The 13,219-nt window shown below is 48.3% G+C and overlaps 1 protein-coding gene across 50 annotated transcripts in view; it reads left to right on the plus strand.

Moving 5' to 3' along the window:
- DIP2A (disco interacting protein 2 homolog A) overlaps positions 1-13,219 on the plus strand; it is a 103,781-nt gene that overhangs the window by 14,714 nt on the left and 75,848 nt on the right. For all 50 annotated transcript variants that reach the window (XM_084992421.1, XM_084992407.1, XM_084992422.1 and 47 more), the window contains one exon: positions 7,909-7,980. Coding sequence is in view for 21 of the 50 variants with exons in the window: in XM_084992395.1 (XP_084848521.1) it covers positions 7,909-7,980 (72 nt within the window). In the remaining 29 variants the exon portion in view is untranslated. The remainder of the gene's footprint in view (positions 1-7,908; positions 7,981-13,219) is intronic.

Raw genomic sequence — 13,219 nt, forward strand, 5'->3', positions numbered from 1 at the left:
CAGAAACTAACACAGCATTATAAATAAACTGTACTTCAATTTAAAAAAAAAGGAAAGCAATAAGTTTAATACCTAAATGATTAAAATTAAACAGAAGGAAAGATGGAGTGTTGGGGAATATATGGGATAAAGGGACTTCTCAGGTTCTGCTGCATAAACCACAATGGAAAACTGCTAGCATCACTGTAGCGGATCATGTGAATACTGTGTGATCCAGCTATTCCACTTCTAAGCGTATACTTAGCAGAAGTGCATTCGTATATTAAAACCAAAGTGCTAGAATATTCATAGAGGGAATACCTGAATGTTCATGATAGCTCCAAACTAGAAATGACCCAGTGCTCATCAGTAATGGATACATGGTTCTGTCTTTATAGTAAAAACATTCTTTCATTAAATGTCTGTGTTTTTTAAAAGGTTTATAATTTATTTACACATTTATGTGCAGTATTGTAGTTCAAGACTGATACCTCTGTCTCAGGAATGAACACATCTAGCCAGCAGAAAATCAGTAAGGACATAGTTGAGCTAACCACTTCCATGAGTCATCATCATCTATAGACTGCTTTGCCCGACCGCAGGAGAGTGGAGTTCTCCTCTCTGCCCGACCGCAGCAGAGTGGAGTTCTCCTACCTGCCCGACCGCAGGAGAGTGGAGTTCTCCTACCTGCCCGACCGCAGCAGAGTGGAGTTCTCTTTGCCCGACTACAGGAGACTGGAGTTCTCCTCTCTGCCCGACCGCAGCAGAGTGGAGTTCTCCTCTCTGCCCGACCGCAGGAGACTGGAGTTCTCTTTGCCCGACTGCAGCAGAGTGGAGTTCTTCTCAAGCGCACTGGAAGCATATCTGACATTGAATCATGTGTATACCTGAAACTAATATAATGTTATATGTCCAGTGTGTTTCAATCAAAAGAAGATCAATAATCTAAGTTTCTACCCTAGGAAACTAGAAAAAGAAGACAAATCCAAAGTAAGTAGAATAAAGTAATAAGAATTAGACCAGAAATCCATGAAATTGATACGTCTGGCCAAGGGTTTATCAATTTTGTTGATCTTTTCAAAGAACCAGCTTTTAGTTTCCTTGTTCTTTTCTGTGGTTTTCTTCATTTCTATTTCATTGATTTCTGCTCTGATCTTATGATTTCTTTCCTTCTACTAACTTTAGGTCTTATCTGTTCTTCCAGAAATCCATGAAATTGAAAACAAGATTCAATAGAGAAAATCAGTGAATCCAGAAGTTTTTTGAAAAGATCAATAAAATTCATAAGCTTCCACCTAGTCAGGCTAACGAAGAAGGAGAGAGGACATACATTACTAATACCAGAAACAAAAGAGGGGAAATCATACTTTTGGACGTTAAAAGAATAACAAAGGAATACTATGAGTGACACTGTGCCACCAAACCTGATAACCTAGATGAAATCAATTCCATAAAAGACACATTTGCCAAAACTCACACCAGAAGTAGATGATCTGAATAGGCCTATAGCTCATAAAGAAATTGAGTCAATAATTAATTACCTTCCAAAACATAAGAGCTCTGGACAGATGGGTTCAAGGGTGAATTCTACCAGGCATTTAAGGAGGAAATGATTCTGGTTCTCTATAGTCTCTTTCATAGGATGGAAACAGGACATGCCTCCCAACTCCTGTTAGTTTTGCATTACCCTTATACCAAAATAAGACAAAGACATTACAAGAAAAGAAGACTGTAGACTGGTATCTCTAATGAAAATAGATGTAAAAATCCTCAACAAAATATTAGCAAATTGAATCCAATGATCTATTAAAAGAATTACATGTTATGGTCAAGCAGGATATATTCCAGGTCTGCAAGGCTGGTTGAGTGTTCAAAAATAAATTAATAGAATACATCACATCAACAGGCTAAAAAAAAAAAAAATCAGGAGTTCCTGTGGTGGCGCAGTGGTTAACGAATCCAACTAGGAACCATGAGGTTGTGGGTTCGGTCCCTGCCCTTGCTCAGTGGGTTAAGGATCCGGCGTTGCCGTGAGCTGTGGTGTAGGTTGCAGACGCGGCTCGGATCCTGCGTTGCTGTGGCTCTGGCATAGGCCAGTGGCTACCTCTCCGATTCGACCCCTAGCCTGGGAACCTCCATATGCCGCAGGAATGGCCCAAGAAATAGCAAAAAAAAAAAAAAACAAAAAAAAACAAACACATGATCATATCAATAGATGGAGAAAAAGCACTTGACAAAATTCAACACCCACTTATGATAAAAAAACCCTCCAATAAAGTAGGAATAATAGGGGAACTTTCTCAGTTTGATAAAGAATATCGATCCCAGAACCCCACAGCTAACATCATTCTTACGATGAGAAACTCAAGCTTCCACAGTGAGATCAGATGGGGGAGCAACGTCTCCTCATCACTTTTTTTCAACATTGTCCTGGAAGTTTTAGCTAATGCAATAAGACAAGAAGAGTAAGCGAAGGTTATATAGATTGGGAAGGAAAGAAATTAAACTCTGTAAATAACATGATCATCCATGTAGAAAACCCAAAATAAAGCAAACAAAAACCTGGAACTAATAAGCAATTATAGCAAGATTACAGGACACAAAGTTAAAGTTAATTATTTCCCTATATACCATCAATGAACATGTGGCATTTGAAATTAAAACACAATACTGACCAATGGGCCTAATCAAATTTACAAGCTTTTGCACAGCAAAGGAAACCATAAAAAAGAGGACAACCTATGGAATGGGAGAAGATTTTTTTCAAATGATGCAATTGACAAGGGCTTAATCTCTAAAATACACAAACAACTTCTACAACTCAACAGTTATATCAACGACTCTTTTGATATAACACCAAAGGCATGATCCATGAAAGAAATAATTGATAAGCCGGACTTCATTAAAAGTAAAACTTCTGCTCTGCGAAAGACAGTGTCAAGAGGATGAGAAGACAAGCCACTAACTGGAGAAAAGTTTTTGCAAAAGGCACATCTGATAAAGGGCTGTTACCTAGAGTATACAAAGAACACTTAAAACTCAACAATAAGAAAGCAAGTAACTTGACTTAAAAATAGGCCAAAGACCTTAACAGACATACAGATGGCAAATAGGCCTATGAAAAAGATGGCGCATTCTTTGTCATCACGGAAATGCAAGTCAAAACAAGATACTGTTAACTCACTTATTAGAATGCCCCAGGTTTAGAACACTGACAACTCCCAATTCCGCTGAGGATGTGGGGCAGCAGGGGCACGTTCACGGCTGGTGGGAACGCAGAGTGGCGTAGTTGCTTTGGAACATTGTCCGCTGGCGTCTTACAAAATTAGACGTGCTCGTACCGTATGATCCAACAGTCACGCTCCTGGGTATCTACCCAAAGGAATTGAAAACATAGGTCCACACAAAACCCTGGGCATGGATGTCTTCAGGGGCTTTAATTCATCATGACTCAGGCTCGGGAGCAGGTAAAACGGATGTCCTTCAGGGGTTGATAAATAAACCGGTTCATCCAGACAACGGACTTTATTCAGCAGTAAGAAGAAATGGATTATCAAGAGGAGTGCGTGTTGCTACGTAAAAGAAATCGAGCTGAAAAGGCTATTTCCTCCAACTATGCTGAACAACTATGGAGGTAGCCAAAAGAGTAGTGGTTGCCAGGGGTTCACGGTATGGAGAGAGGGATGTCTAGTCAGAGCACAGATGGTTTTAGGGCAGTGAAGGACGCTGTATGATTTCCTGCTGATGTGTCCTTACTTATTTGTCCAAACCCATGGAATGTATGTATGACAGCAAGAGTGAACCATCTGCACTTTGGGTGATTATGATGTGTCAGTGTAGTTTTATCATTTGCAACAAACGTACCACTCTGGTGGGGGTGCCAGTAATGGAGACTGTGCTTGTTGGAACTCTCCGCCCGGGTTTTGCTTGTGAGCCTTAAACTGCTCTAAAGCAAAGAAAAGCATAAGAGGGAAGGAAAAAAAAAAAAAAAAAAAAAAAACCAAGGGAAAAAAAAAAAAACAGCAAGCAAAACCAACATTCTGAAAAACAAATCTGCAAGCCCAGATGAGTTCACCGACAAATTTTATCAACTTTTTAAAAAAGAAGTAACACCAATTTTATATAGTCTCCCATGTATTTTAAAACTTAATTTTGGAATAATTTTAATCTCATAAGAAGTTTCAAAAATAGTACATAGAATTCATTCCATTTCCTACAGCACCATATAATCATAGTGCATTATCAAACCACCTTCCATATAAATTACAAAAGATTATTGTGAGCAGAAATTTAACGAGTTCAGGGAGCTCCTGTTGTGGTTCAGCGCTTCGTGACCTTGAGCTCTAAAACACATGTCCTTCAGACGCAGCTTGGATCTGGCGTTGCTGTGGCTGTGGCGTAGGCCAGCAGCTGCACTCCAGCTCGACCCCTAGCCTGGGAACTTCCATGTGCTGTAGGTGCAGTCCTTAAAAAAAATTTAACAAGTTCAAAAGTGTATGAAGTAAAAAATGAAATCTGTCTAACACCCGCCCCAAGCCAAATAAATCACTTTCTAGGGTTAACCACTACTAATAATTTGTTGGGGGAGTTCCCATTGTGGCACAGTGGAAAAGAATCCGACTAGGAACTGTGAAGTTGCGGGTTCGATCCCTGGCCTTGCTCAGTGGGTTAAGGATCTGGCATTGCTGTGAGCTGTGGTGTACGTCATAGAGGCAGCTCAGATCTGGTATTGCTGTGGCTGTGGCGTAGGCCAGCAGCTGCAGCTCTGATTCGACCCCTGGCCTGGGAACCTCCATATGCCATGGATATAGCCCTAAAAAGCCAAAAAAAAAAAATTTGTTGGGTATCACTCTAGACACTTTCTGCACAGGCAGAAATATGCTTACATGTGTGTAAATCGAGTCTAATTTGTTGTACCAGAATTATGTCGTTTTGAATAAACATGTGTAAGTGATGCCCACCCCCAGGCCCCTCAAGTGCCAGGGTGTTTTAGGGCCGACAGAGTTCTGCAGTAATGACGTGGCGGCGTTTCCCTTCGTCCTCCTTGTTTTCCCGTTATTTGCTGGTACGTGAGACGTGCACTGCCGTCCTTGTCCCGGGACCCTGAGGAGGTGTGAGGTGCCTTTGCGTAGGTTTTCAGAAATTGTGTTGCTGGGTTAGAGGCTTGAGGATATCATTTGGGGTTTGGCATTTGTAATCCTAAGTGAGTTTGGTTGGTAGCTCTGGCGGTCAACCTCAGCCACACATTGTACCGCCGCCTGGAGGGCTAGTGAGAGCAGCTGCCCACAGGCCGCCAGCATGGCCAGAGATGTTTCCAGAATTGCCCAGGGCCTGGCGCAGAGCCAGGGTAGACCTCCACCGTGTCTGGGATCCCCTCTGGCTGGCGGTCGGGGTTACCCCGGTTATGTGCCGGTTGTGTGCCGTGGATTGGTGAGCGTGCTCTACTGTTTGTCTCTTTGGTGTTCCCTGAACTTGGGGTCAGAAGTCTTGGATGCGAGTCCCTTTGTTAGCGCTTTGGTTTTGGCCTGGAGTCTGTTTTGGCTTCCACTTTGCTCTCTGTGCCTGGAAGCTTTCCATTTGGTTCAGAAGGCCTTCAGGATATCATGAGCACCAAGGAGGGTTACTGCATTTCCTTTCTGAAAACCCTGGTGCCTTCACCATGTAAACGTTCATTTGAAATGGGAACGTGAGACGAAACTACTTCTAGGAAATGAGCACTTAATTTTCAAGTATCAAAATCAAATGCTCAGAGTTCCCGTCATGGCTCAGTGGTTAACGAATCCGACTAGGAACCATGAGGTTGCGGGTTTGATCCCTGGCCTCACTTAGTGGGTTAAGGATCCAGCGTTGCCGTGAGCTGTGGTGTAGGTTGCAGACATGGCTCGGATCTGGCGTGTCTGTGGCTGTGGTGCAGGCCTGCAGCTGTAGCTCCAATTCTACCCCTAGCCTGGGAACCTCCATATGCTGAGGGTGCTACCCTAAAAAGACATAAATAAATAAAGTTGTTTACAAATTGAAACTCAGTGAGCAAGATCATACAATTCCATCCTGGATCCCATGTGGTCTGTGAGTGTTCAGCGGGTGTAAGATGAGGCCGATGCAGCCCAAGGTCCACTGCAGTCAGCAGAGGCAGGGTTGGGGTCACTGCATCCACGTGGGGTGATGCTCAAAGTGAAGGGCTTCGCAGGAAAAGTTGGCAGTAGAGCGAGGTTTATTACGTAATGTCGGGTAAAGTAAGAATACACAGACGCAGAGCGACACACACGCTGCAGAACCTCCTCAGACCCAGAGACCGTGCCGTAGAGCGTCGCCCTGAGGAGCTGGTGCTGGAGTGGCGTGGGGACGAGGAGTACATCCCAGGATGAGGGCAGCCGGCTCTCTGGGGAGGGGCCTGGCTGGTGAGCGGGTCAGAGCAGAGGCTCTAAGCCGAGGGCGGACGGAGCAGGACCTGGAAGCCCCCAGGCTCCTCTTCTGTAGGAGGCACATCACCGTCTACCCAGAGGCTTTCGGTGAAGCGTGGTCTGGATGCCAGACACTCAGAAGTATTGGTCTTTGGACAACAAATCAGAGTTTATCTGCAGGAAACCCTTGGTGAAACCCTCGGTAAGTGCTGGCAGCCCGTGCCGTCTCATTCCCAGCTCACTGCTTTGCTTGCTTGTTTGCAGCAGGTGGGTGGCAGGGAAAGAGGAGCAGGGGAGGGGGGGTCCCAGGAGGGCTTGCAAAACACTGAAAGCTTTCTGTTGAAGACACTTCACCCAAAGAACAAGATACCAGCGGAAACTGTAATATATATTTCTACAAAATAAAGTCTCCAAAACGTCCCAGAGCCACCCCGAGTTGTCCAGGAAACCAGCTCTTGCTTACACTGAGAAGCGTTTCCCTGCAGACATGTTTCCTGCCTTGTTCCTGGGTGGGTTAACGCATTTTCAGGTTGTTCTTCTTTACAACATTTTAGCAGAACAGCAGTCCTGTCCCCGTGCCCTGGCCAGGGACACCCCTCGGCCTGCGAGGGCTGGTTTCCTGCAGGCCCTTAGAGCAGTACTTCCACAGCCAGCACAGAGGCACTTGAGGATCTTGGTAAAATGCAGATTTGGGGAGTTCCCTTCGTGGCCCAGCGGTTGGCAGACCCGACTAGGGTCCATGAGGTTGCGGGTTCGATCCCTGGCCTTGCTCAATGGGTTAAGGATCTGGCGTTGCTGTGAGCTGTGGTGTAGGTCACAGACAAGGCTCTGATCCTGCGTTGCTGTGGCTCTGGTTTAGGCCAGTGGCTGTAGCTCTTTCAACCCCTGGCCTGGGACCCTCCATATGCTGTGAGTGCAGCCCTAAAAAAGTAAAAAAAAAAAAAAAAAAAAAAATGCAGTCTTGGATTCTGTCCATCTGGGGTGTGGCCGCAGAGTCTGCAATTCCGACGTGCTCGTAGGGGATGCCTGTCAGTTTTCAAAACTGAAGTGTTATTCGTAGAAAGTAGGAGTCACCCTTTCTGGTGTGTGGTTCTGTGAATTCGTGACATGCATGCAATTGTGGCACCACCACCGCAATCAAAATGTGGAATCATTTCCTCTGCCTCCAAAATTCTTCTGCCCCTTTGTGGTCCGTGTTCCTTCTACCCTGTCGCCGGCAACCACTGTGCTTCCTGTCCCTGTGGTCATACCTGTCCCAGGAGGTTGTGCAAATGGGATAATTCAGTGTGTAGCCTTTTAAGCCTGGCTCCTTTCACTTAGCAGTATTGGGTGAGGTCTTTCCAGACGGCTGTGTTTATCCGTCATGTGTTCCCTTTTGCTGCTGAGGAGCATTCCGTTGTGTGGGCACATCATGCTTTGTTTACCCAGTCATCAGGTGAAGGACGTAAATGTTTCCAGACTTTCCATTAGGAATGAAAATTTGGAACTTTAGAAGAAATGTAATTCTATTTTTTCATTGTTGTTTTAGGTGACATCACTCAAAAGGGATATGAAAAGAAGAGGGCAAAGCTGCTTGCACGTTATGCACCACTCATTCAAGGTAAGGTCAATACACATCTCATGACACTGATTTAAAATTGATTTTGGTTTCACGTTGGTTTGTTTTGTATTCTATTAGGAAGAGCTGGGCAAATAATGTGTCTACTCCTGAACTGTGAAGTCCAAAGACAGACATTATAATGTGTAGCTCCGGTTTGGTACAAGCGTCATTCCCAAATAGGTATAATTTCCTTTTGTGGCCACAGATCATGATTATTTTTATGGTGATTTTTAACAAGGGGCATTTCCTTTCTTAGGTTTGGAACAAATATTACAAGGATATCAGTTCTTCCCACCTTAGGCTGATGTTTAGAGTCAGCCCATCAATGTTTCAACAGAGATTTTGGGAGTGGAATCTAATAAGCTAATTTAAAATTTTATAGACAAGTTTAAAGGGATTCAAAACATGATAAAATAGAACAAGGTGGGAGGATTTGCCAACTAGGCTATGAAGAGTTGACATCCGCTGTCGTCATTAAGACAGCCTGGTTCGGCACAAGGGTAGACAGCTGGGTTGGCCGAGCAGAACATGGAGCCCAGACAGACACGTACCTCTGTGGACACCTGGCTTTTGGTGGGTGGGTGTCACAGGTCACGGTGCTGGCACAGTTCCTTATCCATGTGTGAGACACATGACACTGGACACAAAATCCAGCTCCATGATATTAAAGGCCTAACTGAAAGGCAAAAACTGTAATAGCACCTTTGGAAGATCATATAGGAAAACTCTCACCACCACTAGATAAGAAGGATTTCTTAAGCCCCTAAAGGTGCCAAAAAGCGGCAACTGTGAAGGAAAAGCTATAAATTGGAGTGTTAAAATTAAGAATTTTGTCTTGGAGTTCCCATTGTGAATCAGCAGTAACGAACCCAACTGGTATGTATGAGGACACAGGTTTGATCCCTAGCCCCTGTAAACTGTGTGTAGGTTGTAGACACAGCTCGTATCCCGGGTTGCTGTGGCTCTGATGTTGGCTGGCAGCTGCAACTCTGATTTGAAACCTAGGGTGGGAACTCCCACATGCTGCAGGTGTGACCGTTAAAAAAAAAAAAGCACAGTGAAAGAAGATAATCGTAACACAAGTAATGGAAAAAGGGCCAGTATCCAGAGCCTTGTAAAGCAGCACCATCCACCAGAGCCTTGTGCCACAGTGCATGCAGTCTGTCACTGCCTTGTCCAGGACGCTGACCACTAGCCACGTGTGGCTACTGAGTACTTGTAGTAGTGTGCCTGGGAGGCTGAACTTTTCACTTAATTTTAATGAATTTCAACCTTAAATACCCAGAAAGTCCCTCAACATGATTGTTTTAAAGGCCAATATAAAAATGGGCTAAAGACTTGAGGAGTTCCCGCCATGGTGCAGCGGAAATGAATCCGACTAGGAACCGCGAACTTGCGGGTTCCATCCCTGGCCTCGCTCAGTGGGTTAGGGTCCAGCGTTGCCATGGAGCTGTGGTGTAGGTCAAGACATTGCTTGGATCCTGTGTGGCTGTGGCTGTGGTGTAGGCTGGCAGCTGTAGCTCCAATTCGACTCCTAGCCTGGGAACCGCCATGTGCCATGGGTGTGGCCCTAAAAAGACAAAAGACAAAAACAAAACAAAACAAAAAAATGGGCTGAAGACTTGAATAAGTATCTCATTAGAGGAAACCCTAATAGTCAGCAAGGAAACAAAAATACTTCACCTTGGGGGTGGTCAGAGAGGCACAGACTGAACCACAGGTCCCTTGGGTTGTTGGAGAGGGTCAGACGGGAGTGTGCCAGCAGGGTCGTGGGCCCTGGCAGGGTGGAGAGGATGTGGCTCGCCCTCAGGCAGAAACCCTGCCTGCCCACACCTCGTTCTTGTTCTGTACACAGAATGCTTCTTCCGCAACTGACAAGTGCTGAAATGTCCATCAGCCGAATGTACACGTATCAGCAACGATGCCTCTCATAAACATAATGGGGGGTGACAGAAACAATTACCTGAGAGTATGACCAGTAAAACTGAACGACCCCCCGGGAGTGTACCCAGTGGAACTGAACGACCCCCTGGGAGTGTGACCAGTGGAACTGAACGACCACCCGAGAGTGTGACCAGTGGAACTGAACGACCCCCCGGGAGTGTGACCAGTGGAACTGAACGACCGCCCGGGAGTGTGACCAGTGGACTGAACGACCGCCCGGGAGTGTACCCAGTGGAACTGAACGACCACCCGGGAGTGTACCCAGTGGAACTGAACGACCGCCCGGGAGTGTGACCAGTGGAACTGAACGACCGCCCGGGAGTGTGACCAGTGGAACTGAACGACCCCCCGGGAGTGTGACCAGTGGAACTGAACGACCACCCGAAAGTGTGACCAGTGGAACTGAACGACCCCCCGGGAGTGTACCCAGTGGAACTGAACGACCGCCCGAAAGTGTGACCAGTGGAACTGAACGACCGCCCGGGAGTGTACCCAGTGGAACTGAACGACCACCCGAAAGTGTGACCAGTGGAACTGAACGACCCCCCGGGAGTGTACCCAGTGGAACTGAACGACCGCCCGGGAGTGTACCCAGTGGAACTGAACGACCGCCCGGGAGTGTGACCAGTGGAACTGAACGACCACCCGAGAGTGTGACCAGTGGAACTGAACGACCACCCGGGAGTGTACCCAGTGGGACTGAACGACCCCCCGGGAGTGTACCCATTGGAAGTGAACGACCACCCGGGAGTGTGACCAGTGGAACTGAACGACCACCCGGGAGTGTGACCAGTGGAACTGAACGACCACCCGGGAGTGTGACCAGTGGAACTGAACGACCGCCCGGGAGTGTGACCAGTGGAACTGAACGACCGCCCGGGAGTGTACCCAGTGGAACTGAACGACCGCCCGGGAGTGTGACCAGTGGAACTGAACGACCGCCCGGGAGTGTGACCAGTGGAACTGAACGACCACCCGAAAGTGTGACCAGTGGAACTGAACGACCGCCCGGGAGTGTGACCAGTGGAACTGAACGACCACCCGAAAGTGTGACCAGTGGAACTGAACGACCGCCCGGGAGTGTGACCAGTGGAACTGAACGACCCCCCGGGAGTGTGACCAGTGGAACCGAACGACCCCCCGGGAGTGTGACCAGTGGAACCGAACGACCCCCCGGGAGTGTACCCAGTGGAACCGAACGACCACCCGAAAGTGTGACCAGTGGAACCGAACGACCCCCCGGGAGTGTGACCAGTGGAACTGAACGACCACCCGGGAGTGTACCCATTGGAAGTGAACGACCACCCGGGAGTGTGACCAGTGGAACTGAACGACCACCCGGGAGTGTGACCAGTGGAACTGAACGACCACCCGAAAGTGTGACCAGTGGAACTGAACGACCACCCGGGAGTGTGACCAGTGGAACTGAATGACCACCCGGGAGTGTGACCAGTGGAACTGAACGACCGCCCGGGAGTGTGACCAGTGGAACTGAACGACCGCCCGAGAGTGTGACCAGTGGAACTGAACGACCGCCCGGGAGTGTACCCAGTGGGACTGAACGACCCCCCGGGAGTGTACCCATTGGAAGTGAACGACCACCCGGGAGTGTGACCAGTGGAACTGAACGACCGCCCGAGAGTGTGACCAGTGGAACTGAACGACCGCCCGGGAGTGTGACCAGTGGAACTGAACGACCGCCCGAGAGTGTGACCAGTGGAACTGAACGACCGCCCGGGAGTGTGACCAGTGGAACTGAACGACCGCCCGGGAGTGTGACCAGTGGAACTGAACGACCACCCAGGAGTGTACCCAGTGGGACTGAACGACCCCCCGGGAGTGTGACCAGTGGAACTGAACGACCCCCCGGGAGTGTACCCATTGGAAGTGAACGACCACCCGGGAGTGTGACCAGTGGAACTGAATGACCACCAGGGAGTGTGACCAGTGGAACTGAACGACCACCCGAGAGTGTGACCAGTGGAACTGAACGACCGCCCGGGAGTGTACCCAGTGGGACTGAACGACCCCCCGGGAGTGTACCCATTGGAAGTGAACGACCACCCGGGAGTGTGACCAGTGGAACTGAACGACCACCCGAGAGTGTGACCAGTGGAACTGAACGACCGCCCGGGAGTGTACCCAGTGGAACTGAACGACCCCCCGGGAGTGTACCCATTGGAAGTGAACGACCACCCGGGAGTGTGACCAGTGGAACTGAACGACCACCCGAGAGTGTGACCAGTGGAACTGAACGACCACCCGGGAGTGTGACCAGTGGAACTGAACGACCACCCGAGAGTGTGACCAGTGGAACTGAACGACCGCCCGGGAGTGTGACCAGTGGAACTGAACGACCCCCCGGGAGTGTGACCAGTGGAACTGAACGACCACCCGGGAGTGTACCCAGTGGAACTGAACGACCGCCCGGGAGTGTGACCAGTGGAACTGAACGACCCCCCGGGAGTGTACCCAGTGGAACTGAACGACCCCCCGGGAGTGTACCCAGTGGAACTGAACGACCGCCCGAAAGTGTGACCAGTGGAACTGAACGACCGCCCGGGAGTGTACCCAGTGGAACTGAACGACCACCCGAAAGTGTGACCAGTGGAACTGAACGACCGCCCGGGAGTGTGACCAGTGGAACTGAACGACCGCCCGGGAGTGTGACCAGTGGAACTGAACGACCCCCCGGGAGTGTGACCAGTGGAACTGAACGACCCCCCGGGAGTGTGACCAGTGGAACTGAACGATCACGAGAGATTATAACCAATGAAACTAAATGATCACATGAGAATATATGCAGTAAAACTAAAATAATGCCGCACTGCCGTTTGCGACCTTGTCATAGCTGGTAAAGACTGGCAGGGAGGGAGGCGGTCTGCCCGGAGGTGAGCGCGCCGTTTCCTTGTGAAGTGAGGCTGGAGGGGCCCCGGGAGCTCTAAGGCAGTTGAGTGTTTGTTTCTTAACTAGCACAGTGGTTCTGTATTTTTTCCTATAAAATAGTCTGTAAACTGAACACAAGTTTTACTCTGCCTATGTCGGTATGATATATTTTGTAGTAAATCAGTAAGAAGAAGGCTGAAGAGACTCTGTATGCCGACATTCATTCGTCCAAAATAAAATAGAAACGCACACTGAGACTGGAGGAAACTGTCACAAGCGTCGTGACGTCCATTTGCCTGACACTCACAGCAGCTGTCCAGCTGGGTGCTTGCAGGCCATTGCATTTTTGCTCTGAGCAGGGCCAGGGGTGCTTGTTGTGCATCCCCGTGGGCACAGGGCAGAGGGGTGT

This window comes from Sus scrofa, chromosome 13 (assembly GCF_054392235.1).
Source record: "Sus scrofa isolate SSC_HxYL_T2T_F1_AM1 chromosome 13, Sscrofa_HxYL_maternal_Yorkshire_Landrace_v2.0, whole genome shotgun sequence".
NCBI lineage: Eukaryota > Metazoa > Chordata > Mammalia > Artiodactyla > Suidae > Sus > Sus scrofa.